General features: G+C 40.1%; 1 protein-coding gene across 7 annotated transcripts in view; it reads right to left on the bottom strand.

Annotated features, from left to right (window-relative positions):
* VTCN1 (V-set domain containing T cell activation inhibitor 1) overlaps nt 1–27,872 on the bottom strand; it is a 90,812-nt gene that overhangs the window by 24,045 nt on the left and 38,895 nt on the right. For 2 of the 7 annotated variants that reach the window (XM_021002842.2, XM_021002833.2), the window contains exons 2-3: nt 11,772–11,831; nt 1,718–1,782 (exon numbers count right to left, since the gene is read on the bottom strand). In XM_021002842.2, the coding sequence (XP_020858501.1) occupies nt 1,718–1,782; nt 11,772–11,831 (125 nt within the window). Of the gene's footprint in view, nt 1–1,717; nt 1,783–3,262; nt 3,318–3,896; nt 3,995–11,771; nt 11,832–27,872 lie in introns of all 7 variants that reach the window. The other 5 variants (XM_021002876.2, XM_021002861.2, XM_021002870.2 and 2 more) reach the window with 5 other exon arrangements.

Below are 27,872 nucleotides of genomic sequence, written 5' to 3'. Positions count from 1 at the left end.
TGGCACTGAAAAAAATCCATCTTTTTAACACCACTATTTTCTGGGTGATGTTCTGTGGCTACAAATCACGGGATGTCATGATCACAAAAGGACTAAAACTGGAAACAACTTAAAGGGCAGTGGAAAAACAGATGGTGGGTATAAGTAGACTATCATACATTATCTGGGACTAACTACATAGAAAGAGTTGAGTAAAATATATTATTGAGGACATGCGAATAGAAAAGGAGAGAGGCCAGCCATATAGGAAGAATAAAAGACAATAAAGGCATGCCAAGTAGTAAATTAGTCTTCTCAAGTTATAAACAGAACTAGACAGGCACATCCCATGAAGGGATTTATAAGTAAAATTTGGATGAGAATTTAAGAAAAAGAAGGGACATTGCATCAACAAAGGCTTCATCATCCATCAATCAATCAACATTTATTAAGTACCTACTATGCTAGGGCTGGGGATACAAAAACAGGCAAAAGATAGTCCCTGCCCTCAAGGACCCTACAATCTAGCCAGTCAGCCAGCTGATAGAACCACCATACTTAAGATCTGTAATAAGTGCTGGGGGAAAGGAGATAGAAAGCCTTGACTGAGTCATAGCCATTAGAACAAGTACATTCCCAAGACCACTACCATCTAAGAGGAGGGAAATCATTCTCAAATGTGGAAACTGCGAAGTTAAAGGGATGAAGGGACAGCTTTTGTTACAGGCTGCAGGAGGAGATAAGCAGCTCAAAGCCTGTCCTCTGCCTGAATCAGAACACAACTGGAATGTTCCACTCAGTTCTGGATCAGACATCTTAGGAAGGGCACTGACAAGCTGAACCCTGATCTAGGAGGGGGGCTGAAGGGGTGGGAGCCTGGAAACAATATCTATATGACAGCCAGTTAAAGGGGTTGGTGATTTTTAGCCTGGAGAAGAAAAGACCCAGAGAAGTTAACAATAGTGCTCTTTAAGTATCTGAAGGGCTAGCATGTGGAAAGAGGGATTCAACTTGTTCTCTTTGGCTTCAGAGGACAGACCCAGGAGTAATGAATGGATGGATGTTGGAGAGAGGCAAATTTGGGCTTCATAGAAGAAAACACTTCTGAGAAGTAAAGCTTTTCGAGAGTGAAATGGGCTGCCCCAGGAGGCAACAGAGATCATCTAGCAGAGACCGACCATGACCGTTTCTCAGTAATATGTTAGAGGAGACACTGAGGTAATAAACATTGGACTAGGCAACCTCTAGGGTCTCTCTCAAGACACCAAGACGTGGGCTCTTTTCAGGTGCAAAGGAAAAGCAGGAAATATTTGCCAATTTGCACAATTTAGGGTCTTTGACTATTAATGCTAGTTGAATGTGTGTCAGGTGCTTCCCAGGAATAGCCTGTCCACCAGAAGGGAGAGTCAACTTTCTGTAACCTGAAACATAAGCTGCATTCAGAAACCAGGCACCCACATTGTGGTGGCATCTGTTACCAACATGCTATCTTGGCCATGATGAATTTTGCCTTTGTCTAAAATAAGGGAAAAAAGACTAAGAACTGTTAAAGACACCCGTGGCAGCCTCGTTGTCAAACAGATTGCCTCCCCAGGTCACACACTCGGTAAACTGGCTGAGAGCCCCAGGACCTTCACGTGGAGAGTGTGGTTGCCCCCAGAAGGGCTAGATCTGTGAGAAGGGGACCTTAAGGTGAAAGGGAAATCGGTTGTCTGTGAGGACTCACCAGATCACATACCTGAAATGCCAAAGCCGATGATGAGTGCGATTGCTCCTGCCAGAATTATGATGATGCTAATAATGCTATAGGAAACAAAACAGGGAAATAAGGGGTTATTTGATGGACCTTCATGATCCCAAATGATAGACCTCTTTGCAACTTGGTACATGTCATAGACAGCTAGAAACTAACACTGCACAAAGGAATAAAAGGTGGGTGGGTTCACCATGGCTCGGGACTCAGATGTGGAAACATGGCCCTCTCTTTCCTCGGAGAACTCCAATAATGAGACCCATGTGTCAGGACCCAGCACCCACCCCACTGTTCTGTTTGTCTGTCTGTCATGGTTAGCTTTGGCTGGTGCCAAAGCTGGAGATGGGGGCGGCACTGTTTGGGGGAGGTTTGCCCGGGCACTGCCACCTGCTCCAGTGCATCCTTATCCAATGTCCTCAGTCATACACCTTTGTTGCCGGTGATTCAAACACTCCCTACCCCCACATCAAGTTTATTAAGCAGAACAAGAACAACATAAAAGCACAAGGAGGCAGGGAATGATCCTGTAGAAAGAAGGAAGCATCTTGAGCCCTGAATGGTCTCCTTGTCTACAGCTCCCTTTGGCTCAGGGGCCTGCCCACCCCAGATAAACAACAGACCTCAAAGACAGAGCCTGAGTGTATAGCTGGCTCCCTTGGGGGTCAGTGATCACTAGGAATGTGGGGACTGCCCTCAGCACAGTTACTGATATGGAGGCAGCAGCTGGAGAAATGAAACCAACATCTGCTCATTTCCCAGAAGAGTCAAAACTAGCCCACTCACCCTCCTCCTCTCTTGTCCCCAGAGCAACTTTAAAACTCATTAGTCTAAGTGTGTGTGAACTGCTGGTCCAAATGATGCGAGGATGGGGAGGCTGGCCCCACTTCGGATGCTCTCTCCCTGGCCTGAAGCACGCTTGTCCTTTGGCTTTGTATCATAGACTGTGAGAACTGCAAGGGACCTTGCCCTACATAAGGTCATAGGCTTTAGAGTCAGAAGAAACCTTGGGTGGAAGGGAGGGGGGGTTATGGAACAGTAGCTCTTCTGGCAAGCTCAGTTTACAGATCAGGAAACCGAGACCCAAGTAACTTGCTCCAGGTTACACAGAAAGAACCAGGACTAGAGCCTGGCAGTTTTTAAATGTTATCACAAATCGGCCCTTGAAGCAGGGGCCCTCCTTCAGAAGCAAAGGAGCCATGCAACGGAAGATCAGCTGATGGTCCCACAGAATCTCATCTGTGGCGGGGTCTCATGGAGACCTGCCCCCCTCCAGCCCTCACTGCTCCCCATCGGTGAACTGCCTCCCACATGATTCAGTTCAATTAACAAGTCCTCTTGGAGCTCCTCCTTTGTGCAGGGCATCCTGTCAATCTTTGGAGATACAAAGACAAGAAGACTGTTCCTGACCTCAACAAGCTTAGATTCTACCACATGCAGACAGACAAGTAAAGATACAAAGTTAATAACAGGTTTGGCAGGAGGGAAAAGGGCAACATTGTCTTTGTCCTTTGAATCTTGCTCCTCTCCTACCTGTCTTCCCATGATGCCATAGTTGGATTGATTTATAAGGTTGCTTCCAAAGAACCTAAGCAAGGGGAAAGGTGGAACACAAAGGAATTGGAGTCAATTAAAAAAAAAACCCAAAAACCGCAAGTGACTATAGGGTGGTGTGTGTTAGTGTTTTCATTTAGGAAAGTTAGTTTAATCTACTGGTGTGATTTTGTTAAATTGGACTCCTTCCCCCAGAGGGAAGAGTGGAAAGTGATGAATTGATTTTGGAATCTGGTGCTTAAAAGTTACAAACTGCATATAGTTCATTGGACTCATGTCCTTAGTCTGGCCGGCTAATGATTCTTGCTAAATTTGTGCAGTAAAGAAAATACTGAATTTTATAGACCAAGATAAATGTCTTTATGTACAGGAAACTAATGAATGCCCAAATTCTGTTTTTTCTATTTTTTTCCATTTTGGTTTGATTAGCTTGAATTCTTTTATACTTATACTTGTATTAAGTTTAGATTTGTTGGATTGCAAATTGTAATTGGAAGGAAGTTGGGGTTTGATATGATTTTAATATGATCCATTTCATAGTGTGGGAAGGGAAGGCGGGAACCGGCCTTCCCTCCGGGCATGAAGTAACTAAGGCAATAAAGCGGCAGGATACAGGATGGCCTCAATCTTCTGAGTCTCCAGGATCTGCACCTCTCTGGGTAGGAAAGTGGTGTCCTCAAAAAGGAATGTGATCTTGCCGACTCCTAGTTCCTGTTAGGAGAGAAATGAGACCAAGGCTGGGGGGATGGTAGGGAAAGGAGGAGACATATCAATGATTCCTCCCTTTTCTAGCAGTTTGATAGTAATTCTCTCAAGTTATTGTCAGTGAGGCCCAGCCAGGGCCGTCTCACTGGAAAATCACTTTGAAGTACTGGACTGAACAATGGCAACTCTAATGAACAAAAGACACTTGGGGGAAGTTTGTGATATAACTAGGACATGGATTTATATTTTAACTGCAATAGATGATGGGGCTAAGTCTAAAGATGAGAGGGCTGAGTGTGTTTATAAACAGCATGGAAGGACCCAATGCGTAGAAAGAAAGAGGGAATGATGTTTAGGATCAATGATACCAGTAGAGAATTGGCCTTTGTATGGAGAGCCATTCTCTCCACTTAGACTGGAAGGGGAGACAGAAAGACTAGGGACCCCCCACTGGGTAGATTACGGTGAGGAGTCTATTAGGGAAGAACGAGAGCATGGCTCTGTTGTGATGGAGGGGGTGATCATTTCAAACATTCACTGGGTTTTCATGGTTTGGAAAGTGCTGTGCTGGACCTAGGGATGATACAGAAATAGAGGCATCTGTCATACAGAAGTGAGAACACTGGATTCTGAGCTGAAAAATCTGGATTGAAGTCTCTGCCTCTACTCCTTACTAACAGTATGACTACAGGCAATTGCACTTCTTGGCCTTCAAATTCCTCTTCTCTAAAATTATGATAATACTTCCCTTCTCTTAGGGTTGTTGTGAAGGCTTATTGTGAGGGGATCTCACATATGTATGCTACTTTAAGGTTTACAAGGCGTTTTACATACATTACTTCATTTTATCCTAACAATAACCCTGTGAGGTAGATGCTATTATCACCTCCATCTTTGCACATGGGGAAAGTGAGATTCAGAAAAATTAAGCAATTTGCCTAGAAACACACGGCTACTGAAATGCTAGAGATGGAATTTTATTTCCTGACTGGGAGTTCAGTATTCTGAAGTTAAATGAGATAACACATGTAAAATGCTCTGTAAGGATTAAGACACTCTATAGATGCTACCTATGATAATGGTGATGCCACATTCTGATGAATGGGAGTGTTTACCTTTCAAGAATATCTCAAGATCAGCTATGTTGTTTTTGTTGTTGGCTGCCTTCCCTCCTTCCTTCCTTTTCTTCCCTCTGTCCTTTTTTTTCCTTCCTTTCATTTCTTCCCTACCTCATTTCTTTCTTCCTTCCTTCCTTCTTTCCTTTCTTTCTTTTTTTCTTTCTCACTTTTCTTTCTGTTTCCCGGGTTGAAGAATTTTTTCAACAGTTGTCATAGCCTCCAGTTGCCTAGACTAATGGAACAAGTGGTCCTGAATCACAATCTGGCAAAAGAGATACTGCTTAAGTGAGGATGAGGTTACACTGTTCCAGATAGAACCACTCCTTCTCACATTGCAATGGCTATTCATTCCCAAAGGGAAGGGATCCTCCTGCTACCTTATGATAGGCTATCTATAGCAGCCTCCTCCTATCATTTGAGGCCTTGGGGTGTGATAGTATCATAGATCTAAAGTTGGAAGAGACCTCCGAATCACTTGAACATTTCTACTAGTTAGGCATTGCTTGGCCTAGCCTCCACAGCTGAAGTCCTTCAACAGAATTTTTTTTTTTCTGTGGACTACCTCAATGGATTACCTCTGCTTAACCACTCATTCTCAACCTAGGCATTAGGAGACTGCACCCAAAGCTGGCCACTGCTTATGGATTGTGAGGAGGTCTGTCTTCACAGACCATGGAATCATCATCCTGATTTTCAAGGAGTCAACGATGCAACTGTGGAGAGATTCTCCAAGATCTTGGGATATCCTCATTTGAATGGCAGTAGGCATCCTTTCCAATGCAGCTGTGAATGGGGATCCCTGACCAGGAGTGTTCTGAAAAAGACCAAGACTATTTATCTGAGTAACAGTGCTGAAAATTTTGGCCTTAACCTTAACCCCATCCATAAGGGATTCTGCATTTGGGGTTTTAGAGGCCACCATAATATAAACTTTCTAATTTAGTTTGCAGTCCCCAATTTCAAACCCAGGATGTGCCAAAGATGATGACTCCACTAGTGCCTTCAGCATATGTCCCAGGTATTCATTTTAGATTTATGGCTTCATGCTCATTTGTGAGGACAGATAACTATCTAAGAAATAATGCGACATACCTGCAAGGAGCCCCAGGGGGCTGCACTTTTGTATATTATTAATGAAGGAACAGAGTGTCTTAGTCTGAATAGCTACAGTGAAACATCCATTAAGTGCAGTCCCTAAAACCTAAAAGATTCTACCATGCCCTGCTTTCCTCATTTCTCCCAGTTACAATTTGGAGGCAGCATGGTACAGTGGAAGGAACACTTGCTCCAGAGTCAGAAGGCCTCGGTTCAAATTCTTCCTATGATAATTACTATCTGTGTGATCTTGGGCAAGTCTGTTAGCCTCCCTGGGTCTCAGTTTCCTCATCTGTAAAATGAGGAGGTTGAATTAGATGGCCTCTGAAGTCTCTTCCACTCTAGCTCTTTAATCTTACGCTTGGAATATTTCTAATTGACTAGGATCTTCATATGCCAGATTGGTACATTTATTAAGGGTTCCAGCTCCCTTTGTCTATCTCAAAATTAAACCCAATAGCACTTAACTCCCCTGGACCACTCAGGACTAGCCTGCAAAATTCTGGGCAGGTTTCCTGACATTAGTGTGGATTTTGCATCATCTCTCAGGCAGCCTGGGCGGTGAGGCAGGGAAGCTGCAGCCTCAGTATCCTTTGTCTACTAAATTGGTTTGTCCACTATCCATAAACCCCATAATTAGATCAACTGAGTGTAATATAGCTCCATCTCTGTATAATGAATTGCATGACTGGGCCCGATTGTAGGATCAAGGCATTTGCCTAATACACACCCCTTGGCGCCAGTCCTCTCCATCTGTTAACAAGCTCCTCAGTCATCCTGAGATCACCTGATGTTTGTTTCAAATTGATATTCCCTTGGGAGACAACCTGGTCTAATTGAGAGCCTTGGAGAAGGTATCAGTTATTCTCTGCTGTCTATGGAGACATCAAGGCTTGGAGGGTGGGGATGATACAAAGAAAAAAAGCTGCTTTCCCTTTTCTTTTCCATTGATTTACCTTTATTTTTCTTATCAAAAGAGCTTGAATTAGGCACTAACTCTTCCTCCTAAATTGCCTGCTTCTTTTGATAACACCACTACCCTCCCAGGCACTTGGGTTCCTTTTTTCTCTTTGCCCCATTTCCCCTCCTCTTCAGACCATCTGGTTGCCACATGCTGGTGATTCAAGCTCCACAATAGCTCTTGTATCTGCTGTTGTTGACATCACACGAATTTGGGTAGTTCTTTCCCTGACTATTGTAATTCCTGCTTCCACTTTTTACAGTCCATATGTCATACAACTGCCAAAGCACACTTGGCTTTTTTTGAGAACACATTCAGAACTTTAACGTAGTTACTGTCGTTAAATTTCACCTCATTGGATTGAGCTCATTGGTTCAATTGTGGTTTTTTTTAAGTGTGTGTATGTGGGGGTGTCTTTTGAGATCCTCATTCTATCATCCAAAATATTAACTAATCTCCCCCAAACTTTCTTGTCCCTCCAAAAACTTCCTTTCATCTTCAAATTCAATAATGATGACATCAGCATCTTCAAATCTTTGATATTAAATGAGATCGGATCAAGGACAGAGCCCTTGTGATTATCACCAGAGGCGTTCTTCCAGGTAGATAATTCATTCTCTTCGGGCATTTGATTATTCAGCCAGTCACAAATCCATCTTGATTTACTACAATTTACCCCCTTACTTCACCATATTTTCTAAAGAGAGACTGCAGATCCCAGGCAATGCCATTGCAGCAGAGAGAAGAAGAAGTATGGCTAGCAGACTCCTGCCGTGAGGGACACCCATCTGAGGGGAGAAGCTTTGGGAGATAAGACCTCACTTCAGTGACACCTACATCTTCCCTCTGTGATGTAGTCATTCCCACTTGAGAATGTTGCCACGAGTCTCTCCTGGCTCCTTCCTGCTTATTCAGTGAAATCTGGTTTGACCCAGTAGAGCATCTCTTTGCCCCTCTCAGATCACAACAGCCCATACTCTCTTTTTCCAGGAGGATTTTTTTCCTTCAGGTTCTATTTTTTTTTTATCCCTACTCACTAGTTTGTGTTGTTCTTATCAATTCAATTCAGCTGAGTTCAGCCAATATGGATGAAGAGCCTGCCTTATGCAAGTAGCCCCCCTAGTATTGTTCTAGGTGCTAGGGAATACAGAGACAAAGAATGAAACAATCTCTATGCCCAAGGAGCTTGAATCCTATCAGGAGAGTCAGTGTGTGCATAAATACATAGTTATGTAATTATGTAATGTATTTTTAGAAAGAAAACAGCACTAACATTTAAGGGGATCAGAAAAGGCTTCATTTAGGAGGTGGTGTGGTTAAGAGGTGATGGTAAGGAGGGAGGGCATTCCAGGCATGGAGGCAATTTGTGCAAAAGCATAAAGATAAAAATAGTTGCTAATACATATATATATATATATATATATATATATATATATACACACATACATATATATGCATATATACATATATGTGTATATTCCTTTCAGTAACCCTTTGAGGTAGGAGCTATTGATTTCTGCAGTTTATGGATTAGATGAAGCATCACATAGCTATTATCTGAGGCATCACTCAAACGTGGGTTTTTCTGACTCGTAAATCCAACACTCCCCTTTAGGTCACCTAGCTGCCTAGATGGCAGGTATAATTGAAAGAATAACTCATAAACCAGTTTGAGCAAAGTATAGAGTCAGTGATTCAATAAATATCATGAGAGATCATGCCAAATACCTGGCAGAAATCCACATACAATATTTTTATAGCATTCCCCTAATCTAGTAATCCTGTCACAGGAAAATTAAATTAGTGCTCCATGACATGTTCTTAGTAAACCCATGCTCGCTTCTAGATATCACTTTCTAAATTCTCATAAACTATCTGTTTAATAACCCATTCTAGAATTCTGCCTGGGACTAACATGAAACTCACAGGCTTATAGATAATGAATGTGGCAGTGGGCTAAACCATGCAGCCCAGCTCTGAAGAGTCAGTACAACAGAACCACCACAGCCAATCAGATGAGCCATTCAAGCTGTCCATTTCAGATGCACCAGCATTTTGCTCTAATCTGGGTCACTTAAGCCTATCTGTTGTACCCTGGATATTCCATACCCCTAGAAACCAGACCTCCCTGACACCTTAACACAAATTGTCAATTTTTGCTCTTGCTTACCCACATTGCCCACTGGAAACCATTTCCCCATCCCTATTTTATTCTCTATCCCTGGACTGTACCTTATAGATGCCTCTCAAGACAGACTTCTGGTTGCTGGTCATCTTGTCCCTTTGGCCAGAAATCAGAACAATATTTACTCATCTCCAGATTTTGGGCCTTGGTCTTTGCCACGATTTTTCCACCATTATTAATCCTTCAGTGATTACATTAGTGAATCTCCTAATGATTTGTCCAGGACACAAGACTTAAACTTATTTAGAGATGCTAGGTGTTCTCTTACTATCTCCTCACATATCTTTAATTCTGCCGCCCTCAAATGAGGGGGAACGTAGGAAGAGATTACATATGTAGAGTGCTTTTCAAACCTTAGAGCACCGCATAAATGCTATCTACCATTAGCCTCCGCATCATTATCACTAACTAGATTTTTTTCTGCCTTACAAAAATTGCACTTGTAGAGTTCTACTTTTCTCAGTGTTTTAAATGAGTACTTTCAGAATGAAATAAGCAGAATTAAGAAAAGAATATGCACAATGACTACAATGATGTCAACAGAAAGGATGAAAAAACCCGAAACTGAACACTACTTATGATGGCAAAACTTGATTTTGGAGAAGAGTTGGGAAAATATATTTCACTCTCCTTTCTTGAAGATGTAGAGGACTATGGGTAAGGAACATTGCATATACTGGCAGAAATGACTGATGTGTTGGTTAGTTTTGCTGAAATGCTTTTTCCCCCATCTTTTAAAATCGGTTATAGGTGGGAGAAGGGGAGAAATATATTTAGAAATAAAGCTCGTGTTAAAACAAGAGATAACAATACAAATAAGATTTTTTCCTTAATGAGTTCTTTTTGTACATGCTTGATGCTGGACAGAGTACTGAGTCCAGAACATATCATTACTTTCTTTGTCTTTCTGTTATGTTCATGGTTCTGTCTTTCCTCACCTTTTTTGCCTATTTCTCATAAACTAGGCATAACTAAGAATTGTTAGAATCCTGCAAGTTCAACTCTTTTATCTCTATTTATACATAAAGAGAAATGGATTTAAAGATGAATACAGCTAACAAATGTAAATTATCTGAATTGATTATTAAATTTAATATTCTGATAAGATGAGACTACACTGTTAAAAGGGACAGAAGGAGAAAGGAAGAACTTCTAAGCCATCTGCTAACCTGGATGAACAGCATGAGTTGCCTAGAAAAAAGGAGCCAGCACCACATGGTGGTGCCAGCAGGCACCAGGATCAGCCGTCTTTGCTCTTGGACAGAACTTCACCTGGGGCATCTTCATGAATTATGGGAACTCCGGGTAGAGGGAGGAGACCAACTAGAAAGGGTTTTCTTGATTTTCCAAAGATTCAGATGTTAATCCTTTCTGTGTTTGTTACCACCTTAAGTCTGTTCTCTGTTTGCTGCTTTCGTTGACCTGAATGCTTTCAGAGGAGCGAGGGGCCCAACTGGGGTTAAACAATCTGACACAGATATTTAAGCTGCCAGGGTTTCTCTGGGTGGGTGTATAGGTGCGGATGGAAAAACAAGACAAAGTAACTTTGTGAGAGGTTTCCCAAAATTGTACTGGGATTCTCAATAGGGATATTAGGGTTACATATATATTTCAATTTTCCCCAAAATTTTGAAAATTACACCCCTAACTATGAATACCCAGTTAAGAGAGACGTTTGATTATATGATTATATGAGAGACATGATTATAAAGTATAAACAAGATAACACTCATAGAACAGTATTGTTCTCAAGGGTAAAATTATTTAAACTCTTTAAAAACCTTTATTCTATTATGCTTTTATATAGCCATCTACCTTTATTTTTTGTTAACAGCTCGATTTTTCTAATTTTCTCTGATCTTTTTTTGAAATTGAGTGCTTTTTGTATTTCCTTGATGCTGTTATAATAACAATAGCCAGCATTTATATAACATGTTAAGTTTTGCAAAGTCCTCTAGAGATATTATCTCATTTGATCCTCACCACAGCCCTGGGAGGTAGATGTTATTATTATTACTATTCCCACTTTACAGATGTGGAAACTGAGGCAGATAGCGTTTACACAGCCTACTCAGGGTCATAAGGTCTAGTGTAGGTCTGAGACCAAATTTGAACTCCAGTGTTTCTGACTCTAGGTCTAGTATTCTATCCACCGCACCATCTGCCATTTATACATATATACATACATATCAATCACATACATATATATATATATTTAAAAATGTGTATACCATGTATATATACATTTATACATATAGAGAGTGCTATAGAGAGTTCTAAGTACAGAACACATAGAAATTCTCTTTGTTTTACCACAATGTTGATGATTTCTTTTCTCATCTTTTTGTCTTTTTCAAAGCTGGCCAGAACTAGGAGTTACTAGGTTTCAGAATTGAATAGGATGAAAAGAGTAGGATGAATTACCTTTGGAAAATAGTACCATGCTTGCCAATGACCCCAAGCTTCTGTCTGAAGCAAAAACTCCTATTTTAAAAAAAAATTCTGCATTTAATGAAAGAGAGAGAGAGATTTCTACATTTTTAAAAGCCTAAATTTTTTTTGGCACAAAATGTGAAAGTCTCTAAACTTGCAGGTCACACAGAGGACAATGGAGATACATACAGTGAGCATAAATAGACTATAGTGTAAGATCAGTGACTACTGGAATGCAAGAAGTGGTGGAAAAGACAACATCCAGGAGATGTATGGGCAGAAAAGAAAATTGCTGGTCACATAGCGGGAGCAACATACAAGAGATGGGCAGCCAGTACGCTTTGCCACATCCCTGAATGTGTGACCCCTTTGGGATACATGTGTAGTAATGGTATTGCTGGATCAAAGGGTATTGACAGTTTAGTGATTTAGGGCTGTAGTTCTGGTTGAGCCACAGGAAATGACAAAAAGGATGGATCCAGAAAAACTTGGGAAGATCTATGTGCAATCATGAAATGAGCAGAATCAGGAGTACATTTCTACAATGGCTACAACATTGTAAAAGAAAATGATTTTAAAAGGCGAGAGAACTGATCAATGCAATGAACAATCATGGACTGCTGATGACAAAGGCTACCTACTTCTTGACAGAGAGAGGATGGGCTCAGGGTGTACAATGAAATATACATTTGAGGACATGGCCAGTGGAGGAATTTGTGTTGTGTGACTATCTGTATTTTTTCTAAAAGAGATTTCTTTATTTTTTTTTTGTAGGGGGAGAAATGGAGTAGAGTTATATATACTATACTACTTTGAGATATTGGCAGAAAGGTACTATATAAATCCAAGTTAATATTCAGCCAGTTGGGTTATTGTAAATCTATGGAGGAAATCTCTCCATAGGTTTGTGTGGTGTGAGAGATTCCTCCACCACAGGAAGAAATAGTGAAACAAAAGGAAAGTTATTTCATAGGATCATAGATCTAGAGTCAAAAGAAACCTCAGAGACCACCTAGTAAAACCTATTCATTTTTCAGAAAAACAAAACAAAATAAAACAAAAATTAGAGCCCACTGGTGTTAAATGACCTGTCCAAGGTCACCCAGATAGCAAGTAAAGAAAGATTTGGACCCAGCTCCTCTCACTCCAGAACTGGCACTCTTTCCATTATACCATACTTCTTTTAGTGGCTCCATAGTGTTTACTGCTTTGCCCTTGTGGACCAGCAGGGGAGAATCAGGCTGAAAATTCCCATTTGTTAAATGTAAATTGATACCTTTTATCAAGCAGACTGTGCATGAAAGCTAATCTGTTTTATTCTCAAACTGGTTCTATTTATAACCCTCCCCCTGATTGCCTGTAAAGCACACATTAGTATCCCATCATCCTTGTGCGTATTGTTTTGGAAAAGTAGACAAAGCAAGACAAAAGTCAATACAAGGTTGATTACTAGGCCTCCCTAATCATACATACGTCCCTTTCTTCATCACTTTCATTGGCAAAGAGAAATGGTATATGAAGACTCCTTCTCAGATGCCAGCACACATCAAATAATTTGTAAGCAAAGCAAGTAAACACAGTGCAAGGTATAAAGTTGAGTCTCCTGGCTAAAACTTCCCCCCAATATTATATCAAATGAAAGAGCATTTAAGCCCATAGCGCAGTGCCTGATGAATAGTAGATGTTTAATAAATGCCTGTTCCCTTCCCATCCCTTTCCCCTTGACCTCCCCAGAGCCCATGATATTGGGAAGTTTGAACTAAAACCAGTCTAAATTATGGTTTCAACTCTAAATCATGGAGATCATTAGTTTCAAGGGGTTTGATGGCTGGATCTGAGTACAATTTGTTTTAAAATGCCTTGTCTTGATGACTTGTCAGCCCAGTAATCAGTTTCTCCGTGTTGGTGAGAATCAAGTTCAGAATAGCCTTTGTACTCATTAGTTGAAGAGTGAAATTATCATTAAGGTAATCCAGGTTTATGAAAGAGAGAGAGAGGGAGGGAGAGCGTGCAAACACACACACTTTAGCAGAAGATAATTTAAGTCCCTTATCACTAACAGCAAGAAGCAGTGTGGGGTGCTGGATAAAACATTGATATCACAGTAACACCTAATTCAAGTCCTCCCTCTGATGCACCCTGACTTTGTGATTCAGCAGTTCACCTCACTCCTCAGTGCTCTACGCATGAAGTCGCAGAGATGGTGCTCACGTGTATTGGTGGAGTGAGTTTCCTTATCTCACCAGGGAATTCTCTATACCAGAAAAATTACAGCCCAGGTCCAGTCCTATCCCGATCACAACTATATCATGGCCCTGTACCAGGCTTACAAGCTGTTTCCCCGTATTTTATCTATGTTCTCTGTCTGTCCCAGAGGTCTGTTGTATACTCCAATAATGATATCCCTTCCACTGATCTTCAATCCAGTGCACTTGACCATGCTTCTTTCCTCATGTTCCTGGTTCACCCAACATTAATCCATCTTCCTAATATGCAGCGTTGCTCCACCACCCCTCTTTTATTGATCCTGTTGCTATGGCATAAAACATATCTTTCCAGAACCATATTCTACTCATGTATTCAACCCTGCCAAGCCTCAGTGATACTTATTAGGTAAAATTTGTATTGTTTCAGCAGTATATCTAGTCCATTACCCTTTTTGTTTCTCTTCAGTATAATCCCTTTTTGCCTATTCCTCCCACTCCCATAACCTAGTTTACCTTCCATTTCCAGATGTAATTTTTTTTCTCTTAAATGCATTACATAGAATGCACCTGGAACATCTTTCCTTTTGACTTGCATTTTATCTTTTTCTCTTGGGGAAAGCAGCCAGCTATAGGTGAATAAGCACTGGCTCTGGAACTAGGTTCAAATACTACCCCGATGTGGATTGTAAGGTCCGGCCTGGACCTCAGTTTCCTCATCTGTAGTATAGATGGATTTTGAGATTTCTTCCAGATTTAGATCTGTGATTCTATAATCTCTAACTCTTGTCACTCTAGGCATGCTAAAATGTTCTACCAATTCAGGTAATTTCCAAACCGTACACTGTCCACGTCCCCATAGTGTTTAACAAGTATTTCATATCCCCTGCTTTCAACATGAGAGGATAGAAATAGCAAACTCATTATGATCATCAGAAAGCTAGCTACCTCTACCCCTTTTGTGGGTGGCAATGTTCTTACTAGTCTCCTAGTATGGTCTGTGTAGATTTATTAAACATATTCTTGTCTCAGCTCCCACCACCTTCCACCAGGAAGACTTCCCTCTTCTCTTCTCTGTTGTATTTTGAGTCACACCAGCATGGATTAACCATATGCTTTATTAATAACCATAGAAACAAAGATAATGAGACCAAATGCAGTCCCCCCAGAGCTGCACAAGCCCAAAGTGCTGTATATGCCCAGGAATTCCAGGCAGCCGTTTGAGTACTTCAATTGAGAGCTCCTCCTCCCACTGTTGCAGGGAGGGAGAAACATTTACCACTCATGGGGTTCTGACTGTCAAGGTACCAGAGATCCTCCACCATTCTTGATTCTGCTGCTTTTCAGCTCATGGCTCTCTATATCACCAAGTACAGTGGATGTGGGCCCCCACAAGCATCAGGACTCACCCAGCTCTCTTGGATCTACCCAGCAGCCAGGGCCCTACATTTCCCTCTCTTTGTTCTTGCCTCTTTTTCAAAGATGGAATGTTGATTGTGTCCTGTATCACTTCCTCCTTGGGACTCATCCACCTCTCCCACTTTTTAGTTTTCTCCTCTCAGCAGCATAGACATTCCCCAGTGGCTCCCTCAGGTAGGCATATTCTCTTTTGGCTTTTAAGAAACTTTATGGGTGGAGCCAACCCAGTGAGACATGGAAATGATGCTCATGAGCTGGGAGCAAAGATACAACTCCTCCTACCCAGATTTATTTCATGTTGCCTAAAACATGCTCAGGTTTCTCTTGTTCTTTAAAAAACAAACAAACAAACAAACAAACAAAAAACAACCCTTAACTCTTCCATCCCAGAATACCAGAATATGAGAGTTGGAAGGGCCAACTGTGGCCATCTAGTCCAACTGCTACACAAAAGGAACCCTACTATAATGTACCCAACAAGTCACTCCCAGCCTTTGTTTATAAACTCTAAGGAGGGTGAACCCATCACCTCTTCCTGTGCCTGGCATAACATTTTGTACAGAGTGAGCACCTTAAAAATGTTGAATTAAAACAGTTGTCAGAGGTCTATAATATGTGGCATGAAAGGAGGACAGCCTCACCCAGGCAGGAAGACCTGAGTTTGAGGGAAATGATTATTTCTCCTTGTATTAATAACTAGTTAATGAATCAAGACCAAGGTTTTTCCCCTTTTCTGTTTCCTCATCCAGAAATCAACCAGTATGGGAAATCTTGGGCAAAGACTTGCTCAAGCTAAGATTTAATCAGACAGTAGAAAAAATTCTAAGTTTAGGCTAATGGGAGGATTCCTACTCATTGTGTTTATTCAAACAGGTCTGGGAAAATATGGATTTTCCCTTTTAAGCAGACAGGTGATATGGAAATTAATGAGTCTCTTTGACCAAGACTTGGGTGATACTCCAATAAGTATAACCCAATTCTCATTATAATAGTCATTCTCTCATTAATTGTTAACCAATCAGAGTTGATTATTCCCCCGAGGAACACCTGCTCTTCCAAGGGCATGTAAACTGTGAGCACACCACTGTGAGGTCTTTGGCATTCCAGAGTGCTACTGACCTATTTTATTAAAATGCTAACATTATTAATAAAATGGCTAATTACCCAAAAATCATGTCTCTTCATCTTTTTAAAGATGGATTCAAATCCTGCTTCTGAGTAGGCAAGCCTCTTAATTTCTCAGTGCCATCAACACCTCTGCAAGACCATAAATTACAGACAAGTTTCTGATATGCATTGTGAAGGAGGTTTCCACATTGGGAGTTCCCTACACCAACATAATTATAGGTCTGTGCTAGGCACCAGCAAAAATATAAAAACGAAAAAACCCCCCAAAACTCTTCTTCCTTGAGACAGCAGTAGTGGAACAGTTGTAATGGAACCTTGGCCAGGGAAGGAAGTACCAATGTGCACTACTTCTCCAGCCCTCTCTTCTTCCGTTTTGTTTTGGTTCCAGAAAGCATCATTCCTGTCCCTCAGTGCTAGCACAGAGTGGAGTCTGTTCTCAGCCCACCCTCCTCCCCTCTTGCACCACCTGATAATGACCAGTAGAGGGAGCACTTTGGCCTGCTTCACTGGCTCTGCTCAAACTCCTGTAGTCTCTGTTACTCTGTCTCAAACCATCACTGAAGACCATGCATTAAATAGAGAATGGGAGAAAAGGACCAGGGCTAAAAGTAGAGGAAGATATATTAATACAGTTAAGAATCATACTTATCTAATCCCTAGTGATGTTTGCTTTTAAATCCTATCTTTTATTACTAACATTCCCATATGTCAGTCATAAGCCCTGTATTTTTCTGTCTTGCTCTAACCATGCCCACTTTTGATAAAAGACACCTCCACCACCTTCCCACATGCACCTATTCTTTTGGTTTTTTTGGGCAGCCCCCTGACCCTGCCTGGTAGGGATGGCCAGTTTGCCCAGGATTCATCCATGGGACAAGTATAGTCTTTGAAGAGGATAAAAGCACATCTTCCTGGTTGCTTATATGGACGAGTCCCAGAGTCCTTAGTCTGGATTTGACATTTACTTTATAATGTAACTGATGATCCAGCACTGATAAGTCCTGATGGACCCCTTTCCTTTCTCAGGAAAAAGGGGAAAAAAAGAGCCATTCTCTTAACAGGATTGCCCCAGAGAGGAAATTTCCATTTACGAGATGAAAATTGTCAAAATTCACCTTGAACTTTGTAGTTTTCCACATGTGAAACAAACATGATCATCTTTACACAATAAAGCCTGCCTGACCTCCTGCCTTATTCCCAAAGCTCTCAGCAATCAGTGTTTTTTAAATGATATCATCAAAAATAATGGGGAAAGGCACAGTTTTGTGAAAGAACTAGAGTACAATGGGTGAGGAATCATAGGCTTTAATCTTGTTTGAGCCTCTTACCAGCTTTGTGACCTTCAGTAAGTAAGTCACTTCCATTTTTTGGACTGCAGTTTCTTTATAAAATATGTGGATTGCCAAGAGGTCAAAGACAGAAAGAAAGGTACCTTACACTAAAATATAGGAGCATTTTCTTTAATAGTAACAAAGAATTGGAAACAAAGTTAATCTCATCATTTGTGGAATGGCTAAAAATTATGGTGCATGAATGTTGCTATGCTATACGAAATTATGAATATGAAGAGTTCACAGAAGGATAGGATGAATTATATGAACTGATACAGACTAAAGTAAGCAGAACCAAGAAAAGAAGATACGTCTAGCCGGTCACGTAGTTGTTTTAGCTTCCGAAAAGCTGGTCTTGGTGACCTGGGACTAATTATTCCCTTTATCTGGCCTTCACCCTTTGTGTGGCTGGTATTACTCTTCTCCCAGGGGCCATCTCCAGTCATCCTGATCTATATCTTGCTACTGGACCCAGATGGCTCCAGAGGAGAGAGGGAGGCTGGTGACTTTACACAGCCTCCCTCACTTCAATCCAATTCACTTGCAAGTCATGGCATCATCTTCCTAATATCATGGTCCTCTTCCAGAAGGAAGGACAAACCACAACCACTGTTCCCCAGCTTTCTTCCTCTGTTCTCTCCTTGGGTGGAACCCTTTCTCTAGTCACTCCCTTGGTTCTACCCTGAAGGTGAAGTTTTCCTTTTAAACCAGAGAAGAAACAATGGGAGAATGGAAGTGGATAAAGTAATCACAAACCATTTCCCACCAGTATTGCTAAGCTCTTTTGTCTAGGACTAACTAGTCATCATCCATGTTTTCTCTCTGATTTGGGGAAGCTATACAAAATGTGATCTATCTCTCCCTCCCTCCCTCTCTCTCTCTCCCCCATCTCTTCCCCCCTTTCTCTCTCTCTCCTCTCTCTCTCTCTCCCCTCCCCCATCTTCTCTCCTCTCTCTCTCTCCCCCCCTCCGCCCCCTGTCTCTCTCTGTCTCTCTCTGTCTCTCTCTCCTCTCTCTCTCTCTCCCCTCCCCATCTTCTCTCCTCTCTCTCTCTCCCCCCTCCGCCCCCTGTCTCTCTCTCTCTCTCTCTCTCTCTCTCTCTCTCTCTCACCCCTGCTTCAGTATCTTACCAACTGATACCTCTCACTTTGCCACAATTACACAAATTAGTCATTCACTGGTTAACCACTTTATTGCAAAGAGGAACAACAAAACAGAAAACAAAACAAACTCTTAAGAAATAGGGATTGGGAAATATGCTTATTTTCCTCCTGAGAAAATGAGGACGAGGATGGGAAAGTACAAATTCATCAAGTCTATTCTCAGTAACGTGAATAGCTCCAGCTACTCTGTATTTGCCCCATGTAGTTCCCACAGAACTTGGGCAATGCTTGCCTTAGAGTCTGAGTTTTTTATTTCCATGTCAGTTCACTCAAGATGAACAACAGTCCTGCACCTGGAGGCTTAGCTGGCTTACCCCTCTCCCTCCTCCCTATAACATCGTTACTTCTGAGTCTGTTCCTTAAGTCCATGCTACTCTCTCAGGTCTTACTGTTTTCAGGACAATCCTCCTCCCTGTCTGAGGAGACCTTTCAGTCATAGTCTTCGTGGATCTCTAAGGACTCACGTAGATAAACGTTCAGAATTCTTGTCTACCAGCACACATAGGTCTCTACCAATGTCCTGCTATAATGACTATAATAACATAAACAGGAACAGCAGCAACTCCAAAAAATTAACCTGATGTAGTTACAATGGCCAAGTTTGGCCTTGGAGAAGAGTGGATTTGATGCACTTGCTGCCCTCAGTTCTCGAAGGTGGAAGACTAGTGGAGTGGAATGTTATAAGTGCTGTTCAGACAGCATTTGCATAGCTAATTGGTGTTGATTTTGCTGAATTACCTTTGTTTTTAATCTTTAGATAAATAGATGGATGAATGGAGGTGGGGAGGGCTATATTTGGAAATCAGAGTAATGTAAAACAACAGAGAATAAAAAAAATAAGATCTAAATTTTTTTAATGAATGGACTGGAATTATATGTGCCTTAAGTTTGTATTTCATAGATAAATCACACAATAGGTTATTAAGGGAAATTGGGAATGTTTGAGCAGATATTTTCAACCATTTGACATAGCCTCTGTGAGAGAATGATTCTCTTCTTCCTTTGGTGGAGAATGTTTTGTTGTATGTGTAAATATTTAAAATACATATATTCTAAAATATGTAAGAATTTTAAGTATATTTATAGAATATTTTCAAATTCAAATTTCTGATTAGATATACACAAAAGTACATAAATGTGTATTCACACACATACGCACACATGTATATATGTATGTAGTATCCCTCTGGTGCCACTTCCCCAGCTCCTCCTCTCATTGGCAGGCCAGACCCCCAGAATTTGGCTCACTGCTACTCAAAGGATTCTGGGAGTAACTCTGAGAGGCTGGTTTTCTAGCACTGCCATTCATAAACTCCTAGTGGTATGCTTGCCATTAATATCAGTCAACAAAGTTTCAGTTAGCTTCTTGAAAAGGGTGTTTACTTATTATATGGTCTATTACTAAAATGAAGCTAGGTAGCTTAGTGGGTAACAGAGTTGAACTTGGAATGAGGAAACCCTGAAGTCAAATGCCATCTCAGAAATTTACTGTATGAGTCACTTAGCCTTTCTCAGCTTCAATTTCCTCATCTATATAATGGAGATGATAATAGGATTATTGTGAGGGTTGTCTTAGATAACACACATACAGTGTTTCACAAACTTTAGGGAGTTTATATATATGAGATACACAAACATACACATTAGTTATGTGACACACCACAGTGAGGTGACAGTGGAAAGAGCTCTAGACTTGGAGTCCGCTAGACCTGAGTTCTATTTCTATCTCAGACACTTACCAGCTGTGTGACCCTAGGCAAGTCATTTAACCTTGGCCTGCCTAGGTTTTCTCATATGTAAAAATGAGGATTATAGTATCTCCCAGGGTTGTTGTGAGGATCAAATGAGATAATATTTGTAAAGTGCTTTACAAACCGTAAAATGCCTTATAAATGCTAGCCATTTATATGGCTATTGTTGTTGTTATGAAATAGTAGGTTGGTATAAAACATCCCCCCAAGAGTCTGGGTTCATATTTTCCTGTGAATACATACATGTCCATGAGAAGAGTGGCGTCAAACTCACTACCTCCACCGTAAGAACCATCATGCTAGGAACTATTAAGTTACACTGGGAATTACCTAACCTTGGGACTAAAGGTTGCTCAAGAAAGGGTTTGTTTCATTTCCTCCTTTTAATGAATTAAAGCATGGTCCTGTGATACTAGGAACTGCATTCCTGCAAGCAGGGAAGGGCTTCAGGACACTGAGTGTATTATGCATTCATGGTCCCAGGTTTCCAGTGTCGCACAGATGGAAAGCTCATGGGTATAGCTCCCCGCATGTATATTTATACCACACAGCTGATGTGTAACAGGATTATTGTGGGAGAGCAATCCCATAAGTAGCAACGAATATACGGGGAGGAGAAAAAGGAGAGGAGAGAAACCCAGAAGTGTGCTTCTTACAGATTCCCAGAGATAAAAACTCTCCCCTTTCTGAACACCTCTCCAACAACAACATCTCTGGTCCAGGGAAATATGACTCATGGCAGGTTACTAATCACTTTCTGCCTCCTGCTTCTACTTATGGCCTTGGGCTAGCCATGGAGGCAGTTGTGGGCAGAACCACTGGGTTTAGGAGTACTTAGGGAGAGCCCCTTTTTTTTAAAAGTTGCTTTCCTGCTCCTCTCTGGATGGGTCTGGATGGGTCTGCCAGATTATTCCAGACTATGATGATTCTCAATTTCTATTGCTCACATAACGAAAAACAAAGACTAATAGCAACTCATTTATTGTATACAATACTGTAACAAGCAGTGGCAAAGCAATGGACAGAAATTGCAGGGAGGAGTGGAAATGCTCACAGGGGTACATTAACTGGGTACACCCAACTGCCCCGAACACAAGACTTCCCTGCATGAATTCCTTCTGTTTATAAAGACGTGAAACACAAACTTGGGAGGAGGCTTGTTTTTCTCGATAACTGCCTTCTCCCCAGCTCTGGGCCATGGGAGGAGGGACTTGTCTTTAAGGGCAGCATGGGTCACCTCATCCAACCTGCTATGCTGAGCTCAGCGTTCACTGGCCACAGTCATTCTTGCTTTGTCTCAGCTCCATTGTTAACCGGCAGCTGTGCCCACAACAGCTGTTCCTTTTGGTGGCTTTGAAGGGCTGAAAAGCACATGCCCAGTCCTACGGGCTTGACTCTGCAAGAAGCTTAAGATGAAGATGACCCAATCATAAAATCCTGGTCCACTGATTCCTTATTCTATTTCTAGCATCTTTCTTTTAGAACTTTCCACAAACAATCTCAAAATCCTTCATATAGTTCATGACTTTAGTGGTCAATAGAATCCCAGGAAAGCATCTGAATATTTATGGTTGCCCTGGCACACAGCCAACTTCTGATGCTGGGTTATGTCTGAATAAGAGGCTACAAACCAGAAGAGCAAGAAAATCCCCCCAAATATACCTGAGCTGTTTGTGTCATGAGAGAGTCTCTGACTCAAGGACTACATACACAAACATGTATGTAGTCCTTGAGTCCTCACCCATATATATGTGGGTAAGTTTAACTAATTGCTAGCCAAATTTTAGATTGCATTTTTGAATGAATGAGGCGTGAGCATTTTGAAGGGAAACAGTAACTGCTGTGAGAGCTGTCCTAGATCCATCAAAAAGGATAGTGCCAGACTGACTTAATTTCCTTTTCTGATGTGGTTGTTAGACTGGTAAATCAAGAGAATTCTGAAGACATAGTTTACATGGATTTCGAAGAGGCATTTTCAAAAGTCCCTTATGATGTCCTTGTGTACAAGATAAATAGATGTGGGTTAAATCAGAGGTTTACCAACAAGTGGCTGGCAAAACTCCCATGTCTAGCTTGAACCAGATTAAAATGTAATTGGAAAATGTTTAACTAAGTAAAAATAAAGTACATCCTAGATAACATTAATTTGTGGTTTTCTAAGTCAATATGAAGCCTTTTCTATGTGAATTTGACATCAGTGGGCTAGTTGATTATAGTTAGATGATTTGAAACCAGTTCAATGACTGCCTAAAAAGAGTAGTGGGTCTGTATGGGTTTCTAGTGCATTACTTTGCCATTCAACATTTTTATCAGTGACTTAGAGGAAGGCATAGATAGCATGCTTATTCATTTTGTAGATGGCATATAATTTATTCATCAGTATAAGGAGCTACCCATGAGGCAACTTCCTCTATCAAGGCAAATTGAGATCAACAAACTGTTCTGCAACTTACAGGCTGACATAATTAAATGAGACCCTGATGTTCTCATAGTCAGAGGCAAGACTTAGACTCAGGTCCTGCTGACTCAGAAGCCAGCTCTATATCCATTATGCCATACTGTCTCTCAAGATGAGGTTTAATAAGTATTAATTCCTACACTTGGGTTGAAAAAAATCAGCTATACAAGTACAGAATGAGGGAGGCATGAACACAGTACACATAAAAAAAAAGAAAAGAGCTAGATTTTTTAGTGGACCATAAGTTCATTATGTGTTGATAGAGTAACATAAAACCAAACAAAACTAATTCAATCATAATCTAGATCAGGGGTAGGGAACCTGTGGCCTTGAGGCTACAGTAGCCCCCTAGTGTGACCCTATGACTGAATCCAAACTTTACAGAACTTTGTATCAGAGAGAGGAGAGACCAGTTTGACACTTTGAAAGGCTACAGGTAGATAAGATCTTGTCCAGAGTAAAGAAAATAATAGACTCACTGGATTTTGCCTTGATCAGATCATATTGAGAGAGTTCTGTTTAGTTCCAGGTACCACCTTTTGGGAAGGGCATTGACAAACTGGCATTCCCAGATGACTTAATGAAATGACTAAAGACCGTGTCACACAGGGATCAGTTAAGAAACTTGGAGTATTGAGCCTAGCAAAGAGAAGAATTATGGGGAACATGATGGCAGTCTTTAAACACTGGAAAGGCAGTCATGTAGAAGAAAGATTGGATTTGTTCCATATGGCCCCAGGAGACATTAGGATCATGAATGGAAATTGCAGTTGGAGAGAGACCTATTAGAAGGAAAAAGTTCTTAATATTCAGAGATGCCTTCAAAGGAAATGACTCCATTGCAAAGGAAGTCTTCCTTCTTCAGGCAGATTTGGATGACAACTAGTAAGGAATGTTGTAGAGGGGATTCCTATTCGGGCTCTGGCTCAGGCTCAGGTTTGGATTCAGTCTAATCTAGGCAGCCTCTGACATTCCTTCTCCTTGACGTTCTATAATTCAACAAAACCTTGGTGAGCAGATAAAGGCCATGCCTTCTCTCCTCCAGAGGGATGGCCAAGGGTGGGAGTGGGGGGTGGTCAGGGAAGAATCTGAAAAGGCAAGGATCACTGAACCAGAATTTTTTTTTTTTACAACATCCAACCTTTGCTTAAAGACCCCTCATCAGAGGATGATGAAATGCAGTCATTTTCGTGTTTACAACTCATTATGGAATCTTATCTGGTCTTTAACACAATGCCTCTAAAGATTGTTGAAAGGACTTGCCCAAGATCACACAGCCGATATGTGGCAGAACTGGCTGAATTTGAGGCCAGCTCTTTATCCACTGCTTGGTAAACTGTATATAGCAGAAGTTCATGGTTTCATATATAATTCTCTTTTTTGTTCTTTTTATATTGAGATGTTTGAAGATTAAGTTCATAATTTAAAAATAATTTTTTAAAGGCAAGAGTTCCAACAAAACTTTATAGCACAGCCTAGGGCCAGAAAAAACAACTAGGACTGCTTACATCAAGAGAAAACACTAGAAGTAGATTTTGGGAGGGACTAAAAATCCCATCAGGCTTCAAAATGGCACCAACCCAAATGGCATCTTGGGCCAGCCTTGAGTAGCATTTTCTCATAGTCAACCTGACATGAGTTTGAGACAAGGAAAAGCTCTCCACTGGGTGCACCAGCCAAGCCAATCTTTGGTAAGATGATAACAGCATAAAAAAATCTATTTTCATTCTTTAGCTTTTGTTTTCTTTTTCCTTAGCTTCCTAGGAAGTTCATTCTGAGGGGAAAAAAATGTAATTTTATCTTACCTGAACTATGGGAAAAGGACTTTTTCTACACCTTGTGAAACCTATATGTCTTTACATAGCCTCTGCATTTGCAGGCCACGTTCTTCATGGCAACTCTGTGAAGTAGGTAATGAATATACTGCCACCTCAGTTTTACAAAGGAGGAAACTGAGGCACAGAGAATTAAAATATTTTGTCCATGATCATACATCTAATAAATAAGAGAGCCAGGGTTTGATCAGGGCTTCCTAATAACAAATCCAGACTCTGTCCATTAAACCACACCACAATCTCACCCCAATGGCTGAATGTGTTGATGAAGAGTTTTTTGTATTCAGAACCCCAGAAAGAGACCATGGACCTGGTGCAGATGAAATTCATTATTTTCCACATTTTTTAAATGAAGAGAGCACAGGATCATAGATGTAGAGCAGGAAGAGACCTCAGAAGCAGCCTAGCCTAAACTCCTTTTACCAATGTAGAAACTGAGGCCAAGTTAAGTGATTTGTCCAAGGTCCCACATGCTTTAAATAGGAATGAGGTTAGATGATCTCTAGGTTCCCTTCTGGCTCTGAGATTCTGTGAGTAGTTATGGAACCCAGTACCACAAATGGAAAAGTGAGAGATTGCTATAGATAATGAACCTACACTGTCCTCTACTTGGATCATTTCCTTAAAACATTGTGGAAGCCTAACAAAAATGAAATTAAAGCAATTATAAGGAGTTATTTTGCCCATTTACATGCCAATACATTTAATAATAATTTAAGTGAAATGGAAGAATATTTACAAAAAAATATAAATTGCATAGTTAAACAGAGGAGGAAATAGAATATCTAAAAAGACCTATTTTGCAAAAAGAAATTGAACAGGTAATAAATGAGATTCCAAAAAAAAAAGCACCAGAACCAGATGGATTTACAAGTAAATTCTACCAAACTTTTAAAGATCAACTAATTGCAATATTAAATAATTTGGAATAATAGGCAAAGAAGAGATCCTATCAAACTCTTTTTATGAGACAAATATGATACTGATGTCTAAATCAGAAAGAGTAAAAACAGAGAAAATGATAGACCAACTTCATTAATGAATATGGATGAAAATGTCTAAATAAAATACTAGCTAAAAGATTATAACAATATATTACAAAGATTATGGCCAAGTGGGATTCATTCCAGGAATGCAGGAATGGTTTAGCGTAAGGAAAACTATTAATATAATTGATTATATCAATAGTAAAAGTTTAAAAAATCATATATCAATAGATGCAGAAAAAGATTTTGATAAAGTACAGCACTCATTTCTATTAAAAGCAGTCGAAAGTATAGGTATAAATGCATTTTTCCCTAAATTGATAAAAAGCATTGATCTAAAATGATCAGCAAGCATTATTTGTAGTGGAGCTAAGCTAGAAGCCTTCCCAGTAAGATCAGGTATGAAACAAGAATGCCCACTGTCACCAATATAATTAATTTATCAAGATAAGATCAAAATGGATATGTGACCTAGATATGAAAAGAGACATTATGAGAAAATTTGAAGAACATGGAACATATTACTTGTTAGACTTGTAGATAGGTGTATAATTTGTGAATAAACAAGAGATAGAGAGCAGAGTGAGATGTAAAATGGATAACTTTGATTACATTAAATTGAAAGGGTTTTGTACAGATAAAACATGTTGCCAAGATTAAAAGGAAAGCAGGAAATTGGAGGAAAATTATGGACAGCTTCTCAGATAAAGGTCTCATATCTCAAATGTATAAAGAACTTTGTAAAATCTATAAGAATGTGAGTTATCCCCAATTAATAAATGGTAAAAGAATATGAACAGGCAATTTTTAGATAAAGAAATCAAAATAATTTATAGTCATATGAAAAATTTTCTAAATCATTGTTGATTAGAGAAATGCAAATTAAAACAACCTCGAGATATCATTTTACACCTATCAGATTGGCTAAAATGACTAAAGGAGAAAGAGACAAATGTTGGAGAGGATGTAGAAAAATTGGGACACTAAATCATTTTTGGTAGAATTGTGAAATGATCCAACCATTTTGGAGAGCAATCTGGAATTATACCCAAAGAGTTGACCCAGCAATACCACTACTATCTCTATTTCCAAAGATGATTAGGGAAAAAGAAAAAGAACCTATACATTCTAAAATATTTATAGCAGCTCTCTTTGTGGTGGCAAAGAACTGGAAATTGCAGGGATGCCCATCAATTGGGGAATGGCTGAACAAATTGTGGTATATGATTGTGATGGAGTAATGATGAGCTTGATGATTTGAGAAAAACATGAATAGACTTGCACAAAATAATGAAAAGCAAAATGAGCAGAACCAAGAGAATGTTGTATACAGTAAGAGTAATATTTAAGAACAACTTTGATCAAGTAATTTTTAATGTTATAAACACCCAAATTAACTACAAAGAACATATGAAGGAAGATGCTATCTGTATCCAGAAAAAGAACTGATGAATAGAAGTGTGTATAGAATGATCTTACACACACACGCACACACACACACACACACACATTTGTGTCTAATGGTAGCTATCTCTAGGGCAGGGGAGGACAGGGGAAGAAAAAAAAAGAAAAAATGTACGTGATAATTTTAATATATATTTAAAAGGAACAGCAAGTTGTACGTAACTAGATTTGTAGTTTCATGTGCAATCATCTTTTTTATTATATTGTATTATGGAAATACTTGTCTTATTCCATAAATTAAATTAAATTAACTTAATAATTTAAATAAATTAAAATTTTATAGAAATATAAATAAATAAATGTAAATATATAAAAATTAATATATTATACATATTATCATAAATAAAATAATGA

Source organism: Phascolarctos cinereus, unplaced genomic scaffold (assembly GCF_003287225.1).
Source record: "Phascolarctos cinereus isolate Bilbo 61053 unplaced genomic scaffold, phaCin_HiC Scaffold_5;HRSCAF=322, whole genome shotgun sequence".
NCBI lineage: Eukaryota > Metazoa > Chordata > Mammalia > Diprotodontia > Phascolarctidae > Phascolarctos > Phascolarctos cinereus.
The sequence above is the reverse complement of the archived record's forward strand: the minus strand, read 5'-3'. Positions and strand labels throughout refer to the sequence as shown.